Source organism: Myotis yumanensis, unplaced genomic scaffold, assembly GCF_028538775.1.
Source record: "Myotis yumanensis isolate MYYU_CA2020_CCGP unplaced genomic scaffold, mMyoYum1.0.hap1 SCAF_3, whole genome shotgun sequence".
NCBI classification, from domain to species: Eukaryota; Metazoa; Chordata; class Mammalia; order Chiroptera; family Vespertilionidae; genus Myotis; species Myotis yumanensis.
Window position 1 is genome coordinate 185,245,612 of NW_027223754.1, and position 24,940 is coordinate 185,270,551.

The following is a 24,940-nucleotide window of genomic DNA, read 5'->3' on the forward strand; positions in this document are numbered from 1 at the left end:
CTCTTTTAAAAATATAGTTATGATGAAGACAATGATATGATAAAGATGACTGGTAGCATTTATTGAATGTACATAAGTACTTATCCTATCCTATCTAGTAATAGACAAACATGGTAATTAACCATACCTCTGACACCCTTCCCATTGGCTAATCAGGGTGATATGCAAATTAACTGCCAACCAAGATGGTGGCCGGCAGCCAGGCAGCTGAAGCAAACAGGAGGCTTGCTTGCTCCAGTGAAGGAGGAAGCCAAGGTTCCCCGCCTGCTGCTGCTGGGCTGTGAGCTTGCACTCTAAGAAACAATGTTGCAATTATAGAAGCTAAACAAACCCTAGATACCTGCTTTCTGCCAGCTGGGCCTCAGAGCTGGAGCTGCAACAGTGTTTCAATTATAGAAGCTAAACAAACCCAGAAACCTGCTTTCAGCAGCCGAGGTCTCAGAGCTGAAGCCGAGCCTCAGAGCTAAAGCCAGCTCTCAGCTCCAGTGACAGCCATAGAAGCTAAATAAATCCCAGAATTAAAAAAGAAAAAGAGGAAAAAATGGCGGAGGCTTAGACGGACGTGTTGGTGCTTTGTCCCGGAGAAGATAGGGGCGAGCAGATGAAACGGGTAATAATCAGCCCGATCAAGCTGGGGAGGTTCAGCTGAGAGACAGTCTGAAGCCAGGAAAGACAGAGAACTCCTAAAAAATTCGGATGGTTAGAGATTGAGGCTGAAACCTCCCCCTGGGCGCCAGCGCAGCGGCGAGACCGCGCCATCTTGGGTTGCTGTTACCAGCATCCAGAGATCGGCTACTAACCCGGCGGCTACTAACCCGGAGGCAACGACTCGCAAGCAGCGCGACTGCAAGAGCCCAGAGGAGACCTGCACCCCTCCACGGAAAGGTTAGACTTACCCCAAAGGTGCGGTTTGCAGATCAGGTTGGAGCAAGGAATGCGCGCGCGGGCGCAGGGGGAAATCTACCCCCTCCAAAATCCGCGCCCATAGAGGCCAGCGTGACCCGCAAGTGGGGAGGGCTCCCGCAGGGCTGCTGCCAGAAGGTAACACTATAAATGAGCCCATAGTTGGACTGGATGCAAAAGGGCGGCCTCAGAGTTTCCCTGATAGCCAGCTACTTGTCGCCAGGGGCTTGAGCGCGCGCAGACATTCCGCGCAGACACTCCGCGCAGTTCTGGAGGGTGGAACCCTGCGAGTTCGAACAGCTTCCCAGGCTCTTGTTTGCACACTTCCTCTCACTTCTGTGAGTTTGATTGTTGGCCCCAGTGCATGTGATTGCCCAATTGGGGTCACTAGCAGAGCTTGTAGGGGAAGATTGTTTTTGGGGAGCCTGGGAAACAGAGCTGGGAGTGGCGCCTGGGGAACCAGCTCTGGGCGGAGCTGGTTCAGGTACAATAGAGAGCTTCTGGTCAGAGAGAACTTATAGCCTCGGAGGTCAATCCAGACACACTGCCACCCAGAGGCAAAGCCACGAACTGACTCTTCTGTAAATACAGATAAGGCAATAAGGGGATTTTACTGCCGGCCATAAAATCAGGACTGTGGCTTACAACACGGAGGAACAGTGTAACAGAGGGAAATTCAACATTCTCCTGAATTCCGGGCGTGCCAATAAGAAGAGTAGAAGATCTGAAGCACCTGCATTACTGCACATTTTTATTTTTATTTTTTTAAATTACTTTTTCTCCTTTTAACTAAGAAAACATTTTTTTTCTTTTTTTCTTTTTTCTTTTTCTCCATCACCTGATTTTGCCCTTTTAACTACTACATTTTTATTTTTAACTAGTATTATTACCGCTACCATTTTACCACTCTTTAAAGTGTCATTTTATTTTGTCTTTATTTTATTTTGGGACTAATGTTCTCCATTCTATTTTCATCGTTCCTTTAGCAACATTTTTCTCTACCTCAATTTGCCTCTGTGCTAAACAATCTCCCTCACTTTTTCCCTTTTGCTGTCCTGTTTCTCTTACCCTACTCCAGCTTTTGATTTTCCCTACTCTTTTTACCCCCTGTCAAAATTTAACCCTGCTTATATATCCTATGTCTAATCCCCTGTTCTAAATCCTTATACACCTTTCCCTTATCTTCCTTCACTATCCAATTTTTTTTTTCTCTTCTTCTTCTTCTTTTCCCTCTCTATTGTTTTATTGTTGTTTGCTTGATTGACGAGTATATTGGGGTTTTTTTTTTAGGATTTTTTGTGAGGTTAGACTGCTTATTCTTTTTATTTCCCTGCCACTCCCTCCCTCTCCCCCCCCCCCCCCCCCCCGGTTATTTCTGTGCTTCTGTTTCCCCTTGCGTCCCTTGATATTATTGGTTGTTTGTAGTTTGTATTCATCTCCAGGAATCTGTTGCTGTAATTTGTTGGTATTAGTGGCGGACCTATAGGAGTTTTCTCCTCATATAAATAGTCTCTTCCCCTTTGATACTTCATTCTCTTTTCTCTCTTACGTTTTTTCTTTATTTTTTCCTCCTCTTTTTCCCCTCCCTTTTTCCAATTTCATTTTTGCACTCCTTTTTTCTTTCTTTCTTTTTTCCCTTCTACCTTTTCCTCTTCTTTCCCCCTTATCTCCCAACTCTCTTAGCTCGGTTGGCCACCTTTATTTGGGGTTAGTAATATCGTAAATACAATAGTGTTCAGTGCCTGGTACGTTGTGCCTTGTTGTGCTGTATTTTGTGCCTTTAAATCAACGCAGCAGATTCAAGCAACAGCGGCCTCCTGATCACCACAAGCTCTGCCTGGGGAACAGTTGCTGTGTGTGAAGCCTCCCTCCACCAGCCAGAAGAGCCACCACAGCTGTGAACAACACCCACCAGAGGCTCTGCTATCAACAGAGGAGCCGCTGCTACCACAACCGCCCAAGGAGCAACCACAGCCCGAGGAGCCACTGCCACCCAGGGAGCAGCCACTGCCACCCAGGGTCCAGCCACTGAACGACTCAACAACTAGTCATGTCAGTGAGATCAAACATGGGTAGACAAAGAAACCCCCAAAGGAAAGAAAAGGAGGACTCGCCAGAAAAGCAGCTAAGTGAGACAGAGATATGCAACATGACGGAAAAAGAATTCAGAATAAGGTTCCTAGAGTACATGCACCAGATGTTCAAGAAGCAAGAAGAAACAGATGAAAAACTCAACTACTTATGCAAGAAGCTAGAAGAAACAGATGAAAAAGTCAACAACTTAAGTAAGTCCCAAGAAGAAATGAAGAGCAACATAGCTGCAATAAAAAACACCATTGAAAGTATCAACAGTAGACTGGGAGAAGTGGAGGACCGAATTAATGAATTAGAAGACAGGGAAGCAAAACACACTCAAACTGTACTGCAAATGGAGAAAAAAATTAAAAGACAGGAGGAGAGCCTAAGGGAGCTTTGGGACAACATGAAACGAAACAACATACGAATAATAGGGGTGCCAGAACAACAGAAAGACAAACATGGATTAGAAAACCTATTCGAAGAAATAATATCAGAAAACTTCCCTGAGGTGGGGAAGAAAAAAGTCACACAAGCCCAGAGAGTCCCAAACAAGGTGAACCCGAAAAGACCCACACCAAGACACATCATAATTACCATGGCAAATGTTCAGGATAAAGAGAGAATCTTACAGGCTGCAAGAGAGAGACGGAAAGTAACATACAAGGGATCTCCCATTAGATTATCAAATGATTTTTCAACAGAAACACATCAGGCCAGAAAAGAATGGACGGAAATCTACAAAGTGATGCAAAGCAAAGGACTGAATCCAAGAATACTCTATCCAGCAAGGCTATCATTCAAAATTGAAGGGGAAATAAGAAGCTTCACAGACAAAAAAAGGCTAAGGGAGTTTATCACCACCAAGCCAGCAATGCAAGAAATGCTAAAGGGACTGGTGTAAAAAGAAGAAATAAAAAGCTCAGAAAGAAAACAGCCACACAAAAAAAGAAATGGCTACAAACAAGTACCTTTCATTAATAACTTTAAATGTAAATGGACTAAATGCTCCAACCAAAAGACATCGAGTGGCTGAATGGATAAAAAAACATGACCCATACATCTGCTGTCTACAAGAGACCCACCTCATTAGAAGGGACTCACACAGACTGAAAGTGAAGGGATGGAAAAATATCTTTCACGCAAATGGAAAGGAAAAGAAAGCTGGGGTAGCAATACTTATATCTGACAAAATACATCTCAAAGTGAAGGCCATAACCAGAGATAAGGAAGGCCACTTCATAATACTAAAGGGATCAATACAACAAGAAGATATAACCCTGGTAAACATATATGCACCCAATGCAGGAGCACCCACATACATAAGAAAACTTCTGGAAGATATCAGGGGAGAGATCGACAACAATACAATCATAGTAGGGGACTTTAATACACCACTGACATCACTGGATAAATCCACTAGACAAATAATCAGCAAAGAAACAGCAATCCTAAATGACTCACTAGATCAGATGGACTTAATTGACATCTTCAGAACACTACACCCCACAGCTGCGGAATATACATTCCTCTCAGGTGCTCATGGGACATATTCAAAAATAGACCACATATTGGGTCACAAGCAAAGTCTCCACAAATTCAAGAAGATTGAAATCATAAAAAGCTTCTTCTCAGACCACGATGGCATAATGTTAGAAATAAACTACAATAAAAACAACCCAAAATACTCAAACACTTGGAAGCTGAATAGCATGTTATTAAATATTGATTGGGTTACCGATGACATCAAAGAAGAAATTAAAAATATCCTGGACACTAATGACAATGAAAACACAACAATCCAAAACCTCTGGGACACAATGAAAGCAGTCCTGAGAGGGAAGTTTATAGCTCTACAGGACTATCTCAAAAAACAAGAAAAAATGGTAGTTAATCATCTAACTCTACAACTCAAAGAATTAGAAAGAGAGCAACAAGAAAACCCCAGAGTGAGCAGAAGGAAAGAGATAATAAAGATTAGAGCAGAAATCAATGAAATAGAGACCAAAAAAAACAATACAGAAAATCAATGAAACCAAGAGCTGGTTCTTTGAAAGGATAAACAAGATTGACAAACCCCTAGCCAGGCTCACCAAGAAGCAAAGAGAGAGGTCCCAAATAAACCAAATCAGAAATGATAGAGGCGAAATAACAACAGACCCCACAGAAATACAAATGATTGTTAAACAATACTATGGGTAAATCTACTCCAACAAACTAGACAACCTGGAGGAAATGGACAAATTCCTAGAAAAATACAACATTCCAAAACTCAATCAGGAAGAATCTAAAAACCTCAATAGGCCAATAACTATGGAAGAAATTGAAGCAGTCATCAGAAAGCTTCCAGCAAACAAAAGCCCAGGGCCAGACGGCTTCACAGGGGAGTTTTACCAAACATTCAAGGAAGAACTAAAACCTACCCTCCTCAGACTACTACAAAAAATTCAAGAGGAAGGAACACTTCCATGCTCATTCTATGAAGCCAGCATCACCCTAATACCAAAACCAGGTAAAGACATCACAATGAAAGAGAATTACAGGCCAATATCCCTCATGAACATAGATGCCAAAATCCTCAACAAAATCTTAGCAAATCGGATCCAGCAGTACATCAGAAGGATCATACACCATGACCAAGTAGGATTTATCCCAGAGATGCAAGGATGGTACAACATCCGTAAATCAATAAATGTGATACATCACATAAACAAATTGAAAGAAAAAAACCACATGGTCATATCAATTGATGCAGAAAAAGCATTCGACAAAATCCAACACCCATTTTTGATAAAAACTCTCAGAAAGGTGGGAATAGAAGGATCATACCTCAACATAATAAAAGCCATATATGACAGGCCCACAGCCAACATCATACTCAATGGACAAAGACTAACACCATTTCCCCTAAGAACAGGAACAAGACAGGGATGCCCACTCTCACCACTCCTGTTCAACATAGTACTGGAAGTATTAGCCATTGCAATTAGGCAAGAAGAAGAAATAAAAGGCATCCAAATTGGAAAAGAGGAAGTAAAACTGTCCTTATTTGCAGATGACATGATATTATACATACAAAACCCTAGAGACTCCATCAAAAAGCTACTAAACTTAATACATGAATTTGGCAATGTAGCAGGATACAAAATTAACCCCAAGAAATCTGAGGCATTTCTATACACCAATAGTGAACTTTCAGAAAGAGAGATTAGAAAAACAATCCCATTTACCATCGCACCAAAAAAATTAAGATACCTAGGAATAAACTTAACTAAAGAGGTTAAAGACCTCTACTCAGAAAACTACAGGACGTTGAAAAAAGAGATAGAGGAAGACATAAACAGATGGAAGAACATACCATGTTCTTGGATTGGTAGAATCAACATCATTAAAATGCCCATACTACCCAAAACAATCTATACATTCAACGCACTTCCCATTAAAATACCAATGGCCTTCTTCAAAGATCTAGAACGAACTCTCCAAAAATTCATCTGGAATAAAAAAAGACCCCGAATAGCTGCAACGATCCTGAGAAAGAACAAAGTAGGTGGGATCTCAATGCCAGATATCAAGCTGTATTACAAAGCCACTGTTCTCAAAACTGCCTGGTACTGGCACAAGAACAGACATATAGATCAGTGGAATAGAATAGAGAGTCCAGAAATTAGCCCGAACCAATATGCTCAATTAATTTTTGACAAAGGAGGCATGAACATACAATGGAGCCAAGACAGTCTCTTCAATAAATGGTGTTGGGAAAATTGGACAGATATATGCAAGAAAATGAAACTAGACCACCAACTTACACCATACACAAGAATAAACTCAAAATGGATAAAGGACTTAAATGTACGACAGGAAACCATAAAAATTCTAGAAGAATACAAAGGCAACAAAATCTCAGACATATGCCAAAACAATTTCTTCACTGATACAGCCCCTAGGGCAGTTGAAACTAAAGAGAAAATGAACAAATGGGACTACATCAAAATAAAAAGCTTCTGCACAGCAAAAGAAACCATCAACAAAACAACAAGAAAACACACCTCGTGGGAAAACATATTTGCCAACGTCATATCTGATAAGGGCTTAATCTCCAAAATTTATAGGGAACTCATACAACTTAACAAAAAGAAGATAAACAATCCAATCAAAAAATGGGCAAAGGATCTAAATAGACACCTTTCAAAAGAGGACATTCAGAAAGCCAAGAGACATATGAAAACATGCTCAAAGTCACTAATCATCCGAGAGATGCAAATCAAAACAACAATGAGGTACCATCTCACACCTGTCAGAATGGCCATCATCAACAAATCAACAAACGACAAGTGCTGGAGAGGATGTGGAGAAAAAGGAACACTTGTGCACTGCTGGTGGGAATGCAGACTGGTGCAGCCACTATGGAAGGCAGTATGGAGGTTCCTCAAAAAATTGGAAATGGAACTCCCATTTGACCCTGTGATCCCACTTCTAGGAATATATCCCAAGAAACCAGAAACACCAATCAGAAAGGATATATGCACCCCGATGTTCATAGCAGCACAATTCACCATAGCTAAGATCTGGAAACAGCCTAAGTGCCCATCAGTAGATGAATGGATTAGAAAGCTGTGGTACATCTACACGATGGAATACTATGCTGCTGTTAAAAAGAAGGAACTCTTACCATTTGCAACAGCATGGATGGAACTGGAGAGCATTATGCTAAGTGAAACAAGCCAGTCAATGAAGGAAAAATACCACATGATCTCACTCATTCATGGATAATTAAGACCATTACAAACTTTTGAACAATAATAAATACAGTGGCAGAGCTGCCTCAAACTGATTGTCGGACTGCAGTGGGAAGGCCAGGGAGGGTTGGGGGACAGGAGGGAGGGGATTAAGAGATCAACCGAAGGACTTGTATGCATCCATATAACCATAACTAATGGACATAAGACACTGGGGGGTAAGGGAGGGCAGGGGCTTGTTAAGGGTGGGGGGGAAAAAGGACACTTATGTAATACCCTTTGTAATACTTTTAGCGAAGCATAAAAATAAATAAATAAATAAATAAATAAATAAATAAATAAATAAATAAATAAAATAAAATAAAAAATAAAAGAAAAAAAAAAAGAAAAAAAGGAGAGGTTGGGAGCTTCAGTCACCCGCCAGCCTGAAAACGGCCCTCAGCCCCTCACCCAGACTGGCCAGGCACCCCAGCGGGACCCCCACCCTGATCTGGGACACCCTTCAGGGCAAACCAGCTGGCCCCCACCCGTGCACCAGGCCTCTATCCTATATAGTAAAAGGGTAATATGCAAACTGACCCTAACAACAGAAGGACTGGGAATGACTGGTCACTATGACACACACTGACCACCAGGGGGCAGACGCTCAATGCAGGAGCTGCCCCCTGGTGGTCAGGGCGCTCTCACATGGGAGGAGCTCTGCTCAGCCACAAGCCAGGCTGATGGCTGCCAGTACAGCGGTGGTGGTGGGAGCCTCGCCTGCCTCCTCAACAGCGCTAAGGATGTCCTACTGCAGTTTAGGCCTGCTCCCCGCTGGCAAGTGGACATCCCCCAAGGGCTGCCGGGCTGCCAGAGGGATGTCTGATTGCCAGCTTAGGCCCAATTCCCCGGGGAGCGGGCCTAAGCCAGCAGGTGGTCATCCCGTGAGGGGTCCCAGACTGCGAGAGGGCACAGGCCAGGCTGAGGGACCCCTCCTCCCTCCCGAGTGCACAAATTTTTGTGCACCGGGCCTCTAGTCTATGTATATAAAAAGCCAGTGTCTGTGACAACTGTGATGACCAAACGACTGGTCACCATGAGGGTGGGTGGGTGGGTGGGCGGGGCTGTGATCAGCAGTGGACTACTGCATGCGATTTCGCGCGCTGGGCTTCTAGTAAGGTATATAATGCTATTACCTCATTTTATAAGGAAACTTGCCCAAGGTTATTTGAGAAATAAGTGGCAGAGCCAGTATGTTTGTTTTCAAAGATTATGTTGTGGACTGTAAAATTTGGAAGCCACGCCAAAGGTGCACAAAGGCAAGATGCATATCTTTGAGTTTATGTGGTTCCTCATTCCTCATACTTAGTTTATTACCTTGACACTTCCTTCATGGAGAATATTGAAACTTCCACATCTTTCTCTTCCATAGCCATATTTACCTATAATTGTATTCATATATTTATCCCCTCCCACCTGAGAGTAAGAAGTTTCTTTCTTCCCTTGTGTAAAATTCCCATTTTCACTGCTGTTCCAGGCTACTGGCTGTTGGCATCATCTCATTTTGCCATTGTACCCACTTCTCTGTTTTCTGATCTTCCCTTCATACACCCATCTTCAAGAATGTTTACAAGCTCTTTTATTTAAATAAGCATACAAACCCCAAACCTAAAAATCTTTTTCTGACCTCCTCCAATTTTAGCAATCTTGTCTTTACCATAAGTACAATTCTATCATGATATTAAATTGCTCACTATTCTCTGAACCTCCTTAACTGTTCTCATGCTATTTGTTTTTTCCTGGAATGGCATTTTCTCTCTTCCTTACTCAGAAAATTCCTATGACCTTTCAAGATAGAATTCAACTCCTTTATGAAGCTCTTTTTACTTTCTCTGAAAGAATTTTCCTTCTTTTGGTCACATATAGCACTTAATACTTTGATTATAGTATAAAATATATAGTATAGTGGTTTTTAGCTTAAGTCTTATCTCTAAATTTTATATGTTTTTTAGAGACAGTTACTATGACTTATCCTTCTGTCTCTTTGATTCATTGCATTCCACTTTCCATGTACATATATTTTTGCTCAGTAAATAAATGAAAGAGATACATATCATCAATCACTTGATTATTTAGTCAAATGTGGAAGTTATAACTGTTTTCCTTTCCCATATTCCATTCTGCCTATTTATAATGCTAGTAAAGAATGTCTTTGCATAAATGAATCCTCACAATAAAGAATACAGTAGTTTGGGCAAACATTTTTGTGAAACATTTCTCCAAGGAAAATGATTTTGGAATCTAGGCAGTGCCTGTTAAGTATTGCTCTTCTTCTTGCAAAACAATAATTTTACATCATGTGGGATGACAAGTTCTGGTACCTTGTCAAATTTTTATTTAAGCTTCTGATGTAATCCTCTGATGCCAGTTTGCAGTCGCTATTTTTAAATGAATCTTTCCTTGAACTGCCTTTTAATTCCTTGGGTAATTTCTGCTTGTTATTAACAGTTGAATAGTTGTGCCTGTGCATCAGAGTTCAAGAAAATAACAAGTGTCTGCCAAGAACCACAGACCTTAGCCTTTGGTCTCTGTCATTCTGACAGCACGGCCATCTCTAATGGAAGTCTCAGTACTGGGAACATATTGCTGGCATTCACTAGTAGAGATATTAATACTCTATGGCCCACACTAGGTAAATTAAATATCAATATGTCTCTTGCTAAAATTAAACTTAAAGGAGGTGGTGCATCTTCAGAGAGAACCAAGTAAACGGCAATATTAAAAATTTTCCAAGCTAAAAATGGAGCACATAAGTTCTCAAGAGGTTAAACCACTGAAAAAAATAGGTTGTTCAAAGGAGAAAAAAGAGAGCTGTCTGAAGAACTCACTCTGACAACTCACTTAACAAGCACATTCTGTTTGTTCTCAGAAAAGTTAGGTTTTGATTTTGGAGAAGTTGAAAGGTTCATTTCTGGAAACAGCTTGTTCTCAAGTTTTTTCATAGCTCAGTTAAACTACGAGTGGGAGTCACAGGATGAATACAATGGAAATACTCCAACCTTTTCAGTGACCTTCTTTGGTGCATAATAAGAAGCTGTCCAATGTGCAAATAAATCAAATTTCTACTAAGTTCACTGAATGACACTTAATAAATGGCACTCTACTTTGAAACTAGTCCCTATAACCTCTAAAATCTGATTATCTAGAAAAAAAAATTACACAGTGAAGTAGAAACTTCATGCAAGCATGAAAAGTTAGTTAAGAAATGATATTTACTATAATAAAACTATTTTAGGATAGTTTTATTTACATATTTAATACGTAAATAGCCTAACGTATTTATGTAAGAAGGCCGTAAGCATAGCGGTTAAGACTACAAACCTAATCTCTGGATTTAACTCTAGCTCCTCAATTTACTAGTGTCATATTGGGCAACTTAACCCCTGTAAGCCTCAGTTTCCTCATAGCTAAAATTGAGATGACACTGTTTGTCTCATAGAGTTATTGTGGATATTAAAATGAGGTAGTACCAAGGGGCACTATGTAAAAATTCAATTTTTATAGTTAAAATGGTGAGTCAAATAGATTTTCAAAGTCGGTTTAGGTAGAGGAGGCTCACTATAAGCAGAATTATGCTTTGTTATCAGGAATCAGAGAATATTCAAGTCCATCTAGAGAATGTTCTTATCTTATAAGCAAGAAAACTGAGTATTATAGTTTTCATTCTGATAAAGACATTTTCTTATGAAACATTCCATGAACTTTACAAAAATATTAGTAGACACACTTCATCTTTTAAAATAGACCAAGGTACATCTTAATCAAACAATAATAAATTGTAAAAACAACAACAAGAACAACAAAAAGTTGATAGTTTAGAAACTTTAAAAAGTTGTTCCATAAGAGAATTATGCTTTAGAGATATGAGGATTTATTGTTTCTACCTTTATGACTACTTTTAAAAAGTTTTAATAGCTTTGTTGAGATATAATTCAAATGCCATACAATTCACTCAAAGGGTACAATGCAATGGTTTTGAGCATGTTCCCCGAATTGTGCAACCATAACCACAAAAATAAACCTCATATCGATTAGCAACCGTTTCCCATTTCTCCCAACCTCCCTTGGCCCTATGCAACCACTAACCTTTCTGCCTCTATGGATTTGTATTTTCAGGACATTTCTTACAAATAGAATCATAAAATATATGGTCTTTTGTAACTTGCTTCTTTCACTTAGCGTGATGTTTTCAAAGTTCATTAATGGTGTAACATATATTAATATTCATTCCTTCTATTATCAAATAATATTCCATTGTGTGAAGTGCCACATTTTATTTACCCATTTATTAATTGATGTCCATTTGTGCTGCTTCTATCTTTTTAGCTATTATAAATAATGCTGCTCTAAACATGAGTGTTTGAACTGAAATATCTTTTATTTATCTTGGGTATATACTTGTGTGGAATTGTTGGATCATTAGGGTAACGCAATGTTTAATATTTAAGGAACTGACATATTGGTTTCATTTTACATTTCCACCAGTAACATATGAGATTTTAAATTTCTCTACTTTCTCCCTAACACATATTTGTCTTTTTTATTATAACCATTTATGGATGTGAAGTGGTATCTCATTGTGGTTTTAATTGCATTTTTCTAGTGGTTAGTTATGTCATGTGTCATTTCATGTATTTATTGGACTTGTACATTTTTTGGGGGGAAATAACTATTTAGATCCTTTGACCATTTAAAAATTGAGTTAATTTACCTTTTTGTTGTTGAGTTGCAAAAGTATTTATATATTCTGAATAAAATTCTATTATCACATATATAATTTGCCTAAATTTTTTCTTATTCTGTGAATTGCTACCTTTGCATTTTGAAGCAACTTTCTATTAGCCAATCAGATCAGGAATGGTAAAATAATAATTGTGTTAATATTCTGTCTTAATTGAACAAAAAACTAGAACTTAGTAAAAAAATATAGATTTTGGCTATTTTTATATATCTAAATCAGGAAAATAGGTTAGGAGTAAGATAGAAGTGAATCTATCTTTTACAGAAGGTCTTAAAATACAAGCATAAACTGTGAATGATCTTAATGAAACCAGTCAATTATTAATTGATTTTCTTACGGTATCATTCTCTTATTAATTCATTCAACTGTATAAGGTAATGTGTGTCATAAAGAAAATGATGATTCCCTCAAATAACATAATTTAAAAGTTAAAACAAGGCAAAATAATCATAATGTATTTTAGAAAGTGACTGATTCAATATTGAGTAATTACTCTGTCCCAGGTATTAAGCTTTTGGGAAATAGAAACACTAAGATGATCTATTTTGCCTTCAGTAGCTTTTAGTTTAACATAGACAAAAATCATACATTTCACATGTTTCTTGTAAACACATTGCAATGAAATGTAACTTATAAAGTATCAGAGCACTGTACTAGGCAGAAGTGGTCAATTCCAGGACCCACGGAGAAGCATTATAATAAAGGAAAAACTTCAAACTCAACTAACAAAAAACTTCTCCTCTTCCTCCCTCCCTTCCTCCCTCCCTTCCTCCCTCCCCTCCTCCCTCCCTCCCTCCCTTCCTCCCTCCCTCCCTTCCTCCCTTCCTTCCTTCCTTCCTTCTTTCCTTCCTCCCTTCCTCCCTTCCTTCCTTCCTTCCTTCCTTCCTTCCTTCCTTCCTTCCTCCCTTCCTTCTCTATTGATTATCAATTATCGGTCTATCATCTGTCATCTATCTGTCGTTTATCAAGGAAGAGTGGGAATCTGGGATCACATTCATTAATTGAAGAAACCATAAAACTGAGAAAAATCTCCAATGTGAGAAGTACCAAAAAAATGTAGGATTCTAAGAAAATTTGTAAATTTTGAGCTTGAAGATTGAGAAGAACCTAGTAACTCATAAATAATAGGAAAAGATAACTGTTTTCCACCCCACAAGTTTTATAAATGACACTGATTTAAAATAAATCTAAAAAAATCAGTTGGAAAGTCCTTTGTGTCACTCTCTGTCCCACCTTTGTCCTTCTGTCAGGACCTTCAGAGAGAATTCAGAATAGAACTGGGCTCTGCGATTCTTCTCTGACTCCAGAGTCTGCAGACTTTCTTCATGGCATTATGATGTAATCATAATGTTATCAGGACAGATTTAAAATATTTCTTCTTGGCTTTGAATATAAAATAGAAGCCAAGGAAGAGCTGCTTCCCCAGACAAGAGCCAGGTAACACACTTGCTCCCACATGCTTTCCCTTAACTAGTAGAAGACATCATTCCCCACCCTCAACCCCCACCTGGTGAATTTTCCCTCCTTTTCCTGCGAAAACATCTAAAGCAGCGGTTCTCAACCTGTGGGTCGCGACCCCTTTGGCGTCGAATGACCCTTTCACAGGGGTCGCCTAACACCATCCTGCATATCAGATATTTACATTACGATTCATAACAGTAGCAACATTACAGTTATGAAGTAGCAACGAAAATAATTTTATGGTTGGGTCACAACATGAGGAACTGTATTTAAAGAGCCAGAAGGTTGAGAACCACTGATCTAAAGAAATATATAAGGGATTATTTTTTAATTATTATAATTGGCAGATGAATTGTACACTTACGTAGAAGCAGGGCATTTTTTCACATTTTGCATGTTTAAATAGTAAAGAAAAAGTATGATTCCAATTTTTAAAAACTTTTTTCTTTTTTAAAAAATATATTTTTATTGCTTTCAGAGAGGAAGGGAGAGAGAGAGAGACATCAATGATGAGAAAGAATCATTGATCGGCTGCCTCCTGCAAGTCCCACACTGGGAATTGAGCCCACAACCTGGTCATGTGCCCTGACCAAGAATCGAACTGTAACCTCCAAGTTCATAGGTGAACACTCAACCACTGAGCCATGCTGCCTGGGCAAAACTTTTTTCTTTGAGAGGGGAAGAAGTAGAGAAATTTAGTTTTCTATAGTTCATTTTTTGGGTTATTTCTGTAAGAGCAATAAGACTCGTTTCATTTCAGGAACCATAGTTATTAATTGTACTTCAAGCTTAGTACAGAAGGCATAATTATAGCTTAGATTTGTTTAAAATGTATATTCATAGTTTACATTTACCTACATTTAATATTCATAGCTATTAAAATTGGAAATAGAAGACCTATTGAATTTTTCATATAGTCCAATATTTTTTCTCTTCAAATTTTTCTTATCAGTAATTACTCTCATGCTCATTATATAATTGTTACCTGGAAGTCAAAAGTCCAAGTGCTTCTAAAGGGTGAGAAAATTTCCATCTCCTCAAAATGGAATGCATTTCTGAAGTAGTTCTTTCATCCCATGCAGGGGCACTGCCCAGGACCAAGGGAAGGGAGCAGTTTTCATTATTGCAGCAGAAGCGATAAAACCATAAGTATCTTCTCTTTTCTTCAGAGAGTCTGCAAAACCAGATTGTAATTTACTAGAAGTTTCTATACTTACAAAGGCTGCCGCAAACACACAATATAAAATCTTACACTAGTTTTTTAAATTTTAGTTTAGTTTGGAAAGCAAGTCCTTTATCTTCTTGGAACAGTTTGATAAGGGTATTTCATCAGCTTATCTCCCACTACCTTTATTATTTTACAGAAAAAAAATAAAAATAAAAGCTTGCTTCAGATCATTCACATTTATTTTTTCCTCCCTGTTATCCTTGTGATTTAAAAAAAATGATATATTGGTGGGCAAAATCTCTGTCTCCTTGAGAGCAGACAAAATTTATCTGAATCCTGCAACATGTGCTACTTAGAAGAGCAATAAGCAACCATTTACTTTCTTTACAAAATAACTTCGACCAGATGAATTCCTTCACCTCAAAGCAAGTGTCACCAGAGTTCAGAAAACTCTTTGGTCTAAATTTCTAAAACAAAGATCTCAATTCATCCTTGGATTCTGGCATTACATTCTCAGAGTTCATTGGGAGTTTGGAGTTAATGCCAGTGAATAGAACTTCCTTAAATGCCCAACTATTTCCTCCTGGAGAGTAGCGCCAAACAGAAGATCTAAATCTGGGACGAGGGCTGTTGACTCACTGACAGCTTATGTTTTGCTCACACTCCGGCAGAAGCATTCCGAGCCAGAGTTCAGCTGCAGAGCAGCATTTCTCCTACGACAACGACGGCTTTTGTACACTGTCTCTTCCAAACTGATACTCTGTTGTTCACCTCACATTAGCTAAAAACTCCCAAGAATGGAAATGAGAAATATTAAGTATTTTAAAAGTCAATATTTCTCTATAACTTCTTTTAAAGGTATCTTCATCTGCACAATGAAGGAATTGGATTATAGGTAATGTCTAAGATATGTTTGGGCTTCTTTCCGGTTTTGTCACTACCTTCTCCAACAGAAAGCCCTCAAAAGAAAAAAAAAAACCCATAACAAAATTTTACTAAACTACGAAAATTATTTATTTTGTTCTGATTAAATTCCATTTCCCCCAATATTGAATAAGGCTTTTTTTCCCCCTATTAACTTCTTTAATGAAGCATTATTTACAGAGAAGGAAATGAACAATTCAATACATGTAGCCGGTAAAAACATAATCCTATTAAGATATAAATCGGTTTTTTTTTTTAATGCCACCAGATGCAAACACTGGTATGACTTCTTGCACCCTATGCTAATATTCCTTATTTTAAAACTTCATATAAATGGAATCAGTAAATACTCTCTTATTTATGGCTTTTTTCACTTAGTAGTTTTGGAAAGGATCTAATGTTGAGAATATTAGTGTATTTTTGAGACAATCATATTTAAATGAAGAGCTATAGGATGAGATGATTCACTTATATGAAGAACTGGGGAAGGAGTATTTCTGGTAGTGGGAAAAGCAAGTAAAAAAGGTCTTGATAGGGAGAGGAACTAGCACATTTGAAATATATGAGAGAGACTAATGTCATTGACTTGAAGTGAATGAGGAAAGGAGCAATACAAGTTGAAATTAGAAAGCAGGGCAGTAACAAGATTATCTAAAACAGAACTTGATCACACTCAATATCTCAGCTTTGAATGGCCCAAACTTATTCTTCTTCCTGGATGGGAATGGAACCCAGGATTTTTCAGTCTGCAGGCTCTATCCACTGAGTCAAACCAGGTAGGGCCATAATTCTCTTATAGTTCTTCCTGGGGTTTGGTTTTATTCAGAGAATTAATGTTTGACAAAATCAAAGTACTCTTTAGTCAACAATTTAGTGCTATTAAAACATGGTTTATTTCTGTACTTTTAAAATCTGCTAAGATAATTAAATTTTGCTTTTTCCTGTTTACTAAAACAACTTTATATCCACTTTGATGATGGTTAAGCAATGGTTTATCCCTGTTAAATGCTTATATATATTTAATCACTCTCTGCTTTGTTGTTTGAACTGAATGATTTCCAACCGTTTTATTTTCCTTTGACTAAAGTTAAAGTTGCTTAATACTGCAGGAAAAATAAACTTTAAAAAGCATACAAATTACTAATTTAGCTCTTAACATTAATTGATTATCCCACAGGTATGACTTTAGTAAATGAAAGAAGTTATGTGGGAGGGAAGGTTCACTCTTTATAATGTTATGAACACTTTTATATGACTGATGGTGTCATGAATAGCAGGCAACATTTACTCACAAGACCTGGGTCACTTACAGTAAGGGAGACTGTTTCTGTGAAAGTCTGGCAATATGTTTTAAACACTCTTTCGGTGGTTCTTCAAGAATACTTCTACTGTCTTCAACATCAAGTTTCACATACTCCCACTCTGTAGCTGGAAAGTCAATCTGAAATAAAGAAATGGTTGCCATGTACTGAAAACCTCAAAAATGCCTTATTAATTTAATAAACTTCATTGTAAATTTGTAGAAACTAAAGGAAAACTCCTATATTGTTTGTACCATTTATTACTTAAAAATAAGTTTTAAAAGAATCATTAGGGTTTAACTTGGTATTTAAATAGATATGGTATTTAGAAAATCCTCAATTATGTACATAATAGGCATAAATTAGTAATCTCTAATATTGTATCAGGAAAATGAGAAAAAATAATAACAATATGTAAACTTTTCATAAAATTAAATGATTATAGCCTTTCTACATTTAAGAATTAAAACGTCTTTCTATTATTAAATGATGAAAATGATAGATGGTAATTATACTTTTTTTACATAATCACTTAGAAAAATAGAGTTACTCTATGTTCATTTCTACTTCATAAAAGTCTGTGAACCATTATGTAGGCATGAGAGTGAAATCTTCTCTGGTAAAGACCAGTTTTGCAAGCATATAAGCAATGGAATATTTTGGATCAGTGTGGGGTATGCTGTCTTTGAAGGTGGGAGTTTTGCTAGGGATGTGGCTCTATTTGTGTGAAGCTTGTGGTATGAAGGAATCTGAATCAGAGCTCCAGACTCAGAAATAAACTTGCATAGATACTGTCAATAAAACTTTAGAAATGAATGAGACCCAACCATTCCATTGCTAGGTATATATTCAAGATAAATAAAAACTCACATCCACATACAAACTTGTACATGAATGTTTAAAGCTCTATAATTTATAGCCTAAAGGTGGAAATAATCTAAGTGCACATTGACTAATAAATGATAAAGTATAGTATATCTATACAATGTAATATAATCTACACTAATAAAAGAGAAAGATGGTAATTAGCGTATGACTGCTACCCTTCCCAATGGCTAATCAGCATATCCTTATGCAAATTAACTGTCAGCCAAGATGGCGGCCGGCAGCCATGCACTGAAGCTAACAGGGAGGCTTGCTTGCTCCAGTGATGGCGAACTCCAACGTTCCCCGCCTGACTTGCCGGCCTCTCAGCTGCAACTCTAAGCAACTATGTTGCAAATATAGAAGCTAAACAAAACCCTAGAAACCGGCTTTCAGTCAGCCGTGCTTCAGCCAGCCTGACCGCAACATTGTATCAAATACAGAACGTAAACAAAGGCCAGAAACCGGCTTTCAGCAGCCAAGGCCTCAGAGCTAAAGCTGGCCCAGAATAGAAAAAAGAAAAAGAAAAAAAAGGAGCAGTTGGGAGCTTCAGTCACCTGCCAGCCTGAAAACAGCCCTCAGGCCCTCACCCAGACTGGCCAGGCAACCCAGTGGGGACTCCCACCCTGATCCAGGACACCCTTCAGGGTAAACCAGCTGGCCCCCACCCATGCACCAGGCCTCTATTCTATATAGTAAAAGGGTAATATGCCTCCCTGCACCGGGATCAGTGGAGCAGCGAGGCTCCCGGCACCGGGATCAGCATAACAGGGGGCAGCGCCCAAACCCCCTGATCACCCTACAGCTCTGTGAGTGACAGGGGGCGGGGCCACAACCTCCCCATCCGCCCTGCTCTGTTCATGACAGGGGAAGGCGCCCCAACCCCCTGATCAGCCCTGCTCTGTGCCTGATAGGGGGGAGCTCCCCAATCCCCTGATCGCCCTGTGGCTCTGTGTGTGACAGGGGGCGGAGCCACAACCTCCCTATCTGCCCTGCTCTGTTCGTGACAGGGGAAGGCGCCCCAACCCCCTGATCAGTCCTGCGGCTCTGTGTCTGACAGGGTAGAACCATAACCTCTCCATCGGCCCTGCCCTGAGTGTGACAGTAGCAGTGCCCCAGACCCCTGATCCGTCCTGCTGTGTGTGTGACAGGGGGCGGTGCCCCAACTCCCCTATCAGCCCTACTCTGTGAGTGACGGGGGGAGCTCCCCAACCCCCTGATCGACCCTGTTCTGTGTGTGACAGGGTACGGAGCCCCAACCCCCCTGATGGGCCCTGCTCTGTGCGTGTTAGGGGGGAGCTTCCCAACCCCCTGATTGGCCCTGCTCTGTGCGTGACAGGGGGCAGTGCCCCAACCCCCTGATCGGCCCTGCTCTGTGCGTGACAGGGGGTGGCGCTGCAACCTCCCCATCAACCCTGCCTTGAGTGTGACAGGGGGCGGTGCCCCAACCCCCCAATCGGCCCTACCCTGAGCATGACTGAGGGTGGCATCGCAACCTCCCGATCCGCCCTGCTCTGTGCATGACGGGGTGGTGCCCCAACTCCCCAATCAGCCCTGCTCTGAGCCTGACCAGGGCTGCACCTAGGGATTGGGCGTTCCCTCTGCCACCCGGGAGCAGGCCTAAGCCAGCAGGTCGTTATCTCCTGAGGGGTCCCAGACTGCAAGAGGGCACAGGCCAGGCTGGGGGACCCCTCTCCCCCCCCGCCCCCCCAGTGCACAAATTTTTGTGCACCGGGCCTCTAGTTCAATAATAAAAAAGAAATGAGTACTGATGCTACAACATGGATGAATTTTGAAGCATTATGCTAAGTGAAAAAAAGCCAGTCACAAAAGGTCACATTTTTATAATTCTATTTATATAAAATGTACAGAATAGGTGAATTTATAGAGACAGAAAGTAGATTAATAGGTTTTTAGAGTTGAAAACAAACAGATGAATAGAAGAAGGTGATAGCTAAAGGTTATGAGATTTCCTTTTGAAGTGATAAAAATAAAATTGATGGTAGTGATAATTGTACATATCTGTAAAAATATTAAAAGCCACTGCATTGCACACTTTAAATGCAATTGTATGGTGCATCAATTATATCTCAATATAGCTTTTTAAGAAATTCTGCCAGGTAGAATATATATACTAAGAATAGCATAGAGTAACAGATGGAACCCTTGAAAACTGTCAACAGTGAGGACTAGCAGGAGAAGGGAGCTGAGAAGGAGACAGACAAAGGATAACCAGAGAGAAGTATGAGGAGAAACAGAGAGCAGTAACACCAAAGACCCAGGGAAAAAGTGTTCTGTAATGGGGAAGAAATAGACAGTGCCAAAATTATAGAGAGGGCTAGTATGAAGAGGACTGTTGAATTTGGCAACTAGGAATTAGCGTGCTACCTGACAACAGTTAAAGGTAGTGAGGACATATAAGCAGAATATAATAAATGAGACATGAATGGGGAGGTGAGGAAGTAGAAAAACAGAGAATAGAATAAGAGCAACATTAACTCTTAGTTCTTAAATTGTAATAGAGCCACTCTACTAGATTGTATAAGGGAAGAGACAGGAAATCAAGGGAGACTCAGGATGGTGAAATCATGCAATAATCTGTCACCATTTCTGAACTCAGATCTACTTCATTTTATCCACTGCTTCCAGTTAGCAAATCAACCACAGAACACTCCAACAATGATTGGCTGGAAGGAATCAGGTTCTGTGACATCATGTCTCTTATCATACTGGGTTGGCTACAGTGTGGCAATAACCACTCACATGATAAAGACAATAAAAAAAAGTATAGACTTGAAAGAACTTGGAAAGGCATAGGATAATCCTTTCTTTGTACAGAGGAGAAAATTGAAGGTGAGGTGACTTCACAGCCATAAAATTTTCTGTTAAAGAGCTAAGTCTAGAATGCACGTTTCCTAACTCTTAGTCTGATGTATTTTTCTGAGACTCACACTGACTCCTTAACACAAACACTAATTGCAGAACTTCTAATTTCCTCATCATCTCATAATATTTAGGTTGAAAATTCTGCTCTAAATTTAGCTGCATGTAATTAGAGTGATACTGGTTATTAAGGGTTTTAACTTTAATACCTTAATAACTCTCATTTTATTTTGTATATTTCATCACCAATTAAGAATATTCTGGAAAGTTTCCCTTTATGTCTGTACATGAAATTATTTTGTAAAAATCAAATTACCTAACTTTTTTGCATACGATGGAATATTTACATGGCATCCCCCACCCTTTTGTAAGACAAATTTGGTGTGATTCCAGGTGTCTACTTGGAAATCTATTCTGCTGTTAAATACTTGACATTTCTCTTCAGATTCCACTTATCAGGACCTGTGTCCCTAAGCAGTTTTCCCCCTCATTTGAGAAGAATCAAGAACAGTCTCCCACCGAAACCGGTTTGGCTCAGTGGATAGAGTGTCGGCCTGCGGACTGAAGGGTCCCCAGGTTCAATTCCGGTCAAGGGCATGTACCTGGGTTGCGGGCACATCCCCCGTAGGAGATGTGCAGGAGGCAGCTGATCGATGGTTCTCTCTCATCGATGTTTCTAACTCTCTATCTCTCTCCCTTCCTCTCTGTAAAAAATCAATAAAATATATATTTTTAAAAGAACAGTCTCCCTTACTTCTCTTCCACTGCTGCCAGTACAGATCTCTGTAATCACGAATTTATATCCAAAAAGCACTGGCAATGAACAGAGTTGAAAGATTTTGGTTGAGCTGAGGTGGTGTGTGTCTGGCTAGAAATAGTCTGATAAAAAATGTATTAATCCTCTGAAAGAAAAGTAGTTGTGCTTTACAATGGAACACCTGCTAATCAGTAAGCCATCATTGGTTGAGTGCCTGTGATTGTGCTAAGATCCAACCTGAATAGCTACTCTTTGTGATCACTGTGTCCACAGCTTAGAAGAGGATCGTTGGCTACCATCTGGTGGGGACTTCATCCCTCCTTCAGAGTGGAAGCCATCTTTCTATTAGTATTAACTTCATTTTTGCATTTTTAGCATCTTGTTGTTCATCTTGCTAAACCTTATATCTCACACCCCTTACCCCCAAACCTTGAAACTAAAAAGCCTAGAGACTCCACTAGTTTCCTCTAGAAGCAATGATCTCCACCTGAGGGCAATTTTATTCTCAGAGGGTATTTGACAGTACCTGAAGGCATACTTGATTCTCAGAACTGGGGAGGTGCTACTGCCATCTAGTGGGTAGAAGACAAAGATGCTGCTAAATATCCTACAGTGTACAGAACAAAGAATTATCTGAAACAAAATGTCAATAGTGCAGAAGTTGAAAAATCCTTTTCTAGACTATCCTGCCAAGAAAGCAGTTCCAGTTTTTCCTAAAGAGAATAAGAGTCTATATTCCCCACATTTTCAATGTATGGGAGTGGCCACGCTTCAGGTGTCTGACAAATATGATTACTTGCAATCATGAACTAATAGGGAGTTCTCAGCAGTAAGAACCAAAGCCTGAAATCATTCATCACCTTTCATTCATGATCACAAAAAATAGAAAGGCTTTAAGAAAAAAGAAAGTGCAGTATAATGGATGGATTTTGTTGCAGTTTCTCCCCCACTACTCAGCTAATTGCTAGTCATTTAGGAAATGTACAATAACAAGATTTTAAGGAACATGACACAATGCAGAGGCAGGTGTGAATAAGGTACCAAAATAATAATATATACCAATGACTTCTTTCAGACAATGGAAAAAATAAATGCGCATAATGAGTATACTAATGGCAGCATTCCTTCCCTCTCCTTCATGATCCTGTTGGATGGAGAATGGCTTGAAATTGCTATTATATAAGCTGAGAGAAAAAGACTTTGAGAATACTAAATAAAAAATAAAAGCTGTGGAGATTTTTAAAATCCCAGTGGCTGGAGGAAGAGAAGACTATTACATTGTGTGATCCTAAAAGATAATTGTTTTTGTATAATTGACAATAAGCTACTGATCAACCAATACTTGCCTTGTGTACTTTAATCTCATAGCCTGGCCCTTACCTGTAGGATCACTGGGGCTGGCTGGCTTGTATCCCACACTCCTGGAGCTATTATTTCGATGGGAGGCTCACTGTGTAATGTCATGCTGAATAGCACAGACCCAAGAATGATTTTGCTGCAAGAGAAAACATATACAGACAGGAGCCACTTGATGAGGGAAACTATTATTATCTATAAATGTTTTCTTTTGAAATACAAACATAATCAGCTGGCTTCATTTAGTAGCAGGAAGAGAAATATAATATTCCATAATCCTACATATTAATTAATAGTTCATTTCTAATACCCCCCCCCCACACACACACGGCTATGTTTATAAGCTATCTAGATTTATTTTCCACATGACAAAGTTGTTTTCACAATGGTTAACTCTTGAGAACATTTGTTTTGCCCCACAGAATGACTAAATTCCCTGGGAATCCATAAAGATATGGCTCTAAATGTATAGAAAGAAAATACTTAAATTAACATATGATCTGCAGAATCAAAATAGTGGGACTTCATAGGAGAAGTACTTCTTTATGCATGAATAAGAAAAAATATTCATATTCTGAATCTTTGAGAAGATGTTGTAAATTACCATAGTAAATGAGAATGCATAAAGGAAAGACTTTAAACAGGAAAAATTCATAGAAGGTTTTAACAACTTCAGTAACATCCAAATCCACAGAGATCCTTAAAGGAATTAAAAAGGAAACTATACCTGGCTGTATATATGAATTCAATTATTGGTAAGCTGTTCCAATGAACACTGAGAACAGCTTTTGATTTTAAAATATCAAATTAAATGTAAAACTGAAAGGCAATAAAATTAAAGTTTATGAAGAACTTTAAGGCATCAGCAGAGTCTTTTTGAAAACAGCATAGACTTCCATCTTGCCATTTAACGAACTCTATGTGAAATAGGATGAAAACTCCAGCAAATAAAGCTTTCTTTAAACCTTTAGATTTCTGAGGCCTGCTTTCTTTATTTTCCATATCTGGAGATATTTTTATAAAAGTATCTGCTTGGGGGAGTATAATTTATAAACATTATTGCGCAGATATTTTTAAATACCCCAAGGATATTCTTCTAGCAGAACAAACTTTGAGTCTTTATCCTTTTGTTTCATTCCTCTCTCATCTTGAGAAAGATTTTTTTTTTTTTTTTGTATAACATTACCAGGGAGCCAGCATTCGCAAGCTAAAATTTAGCTTAATGAGGTAGAAATAAAAAATATATTAATGTGATTTCACTTCTGCCTTTCTTAAGTTATAACCTTCTCCAAAATGGTCCAAAGCACCCATCTGCTTGGAAAAAGTTTGGATTAGCTCCAGGCAGAATGAGAAAGGAAGAAGGAGAAGGTCAGATGTTGATGTTCTCCACAGCATTTATAGAAAATCCTTGTGTCCACAGTAAAGGGTTAACAGGAATGAGGGAGGAAGGATGTGGTATATCCGATGGAGAATGTGGTACAGAAAAGGCCACCACTTTCTGGCAACTCAGGAAGGTGGGAAACAGAAGACAAAGAGGGAACAGAGTGAGTGTGGCAGACACAGATGTTCCAATTTTTTCCCCTCTTCTGGAAGGCAGATGGGGAGGAGTGTTAGATAAGGGAATACAAGATAATGCTGAAAGGCAGGGGGGCGGGGCTCTAGGAAAAGCTAACTATACCTGAGGGAGGGGCTTTCCAAGAGGGGGAGGTCATAAGGTGGGGTTAAGGG

General features: G+C 39.2%; 1 protein-coding gene across 1 annotated transcript in view; it reads right to left on the reverse strand.

Annotated features, from left to right (window-relative positions):
* PIK3C2G (phosphatidylinositol-4-phosphate 3-kinase catalytic subunit type 2 gamma) overlaps positions 1 to 24,940 on the reverse strand; it is a 293,693-nt gene that overhangs the window by 161,920 nt on the left and 106,833 nt on the right. The window contains exons 14-16 of the mRNA XM_070410626.1: positions 23,237 to 23,351; positions 17,362 to 17,492; positions 14,945 to 15,133 (exon numbers count right to left, since the gene is read on the reverse strand). Coding sequence (XP_070266727.1) covers positions 14,945 to 15,133; positions 17,362 to 17,492; positions 23,237 to 23,351 — 435 coding nt within the window. The remainder of the gene's footprint in view (positions 1 to 14,944; positions 15,134 to 17,361; positions 17,493 to 23,236; positions 23,352 to 24,940) is intronic.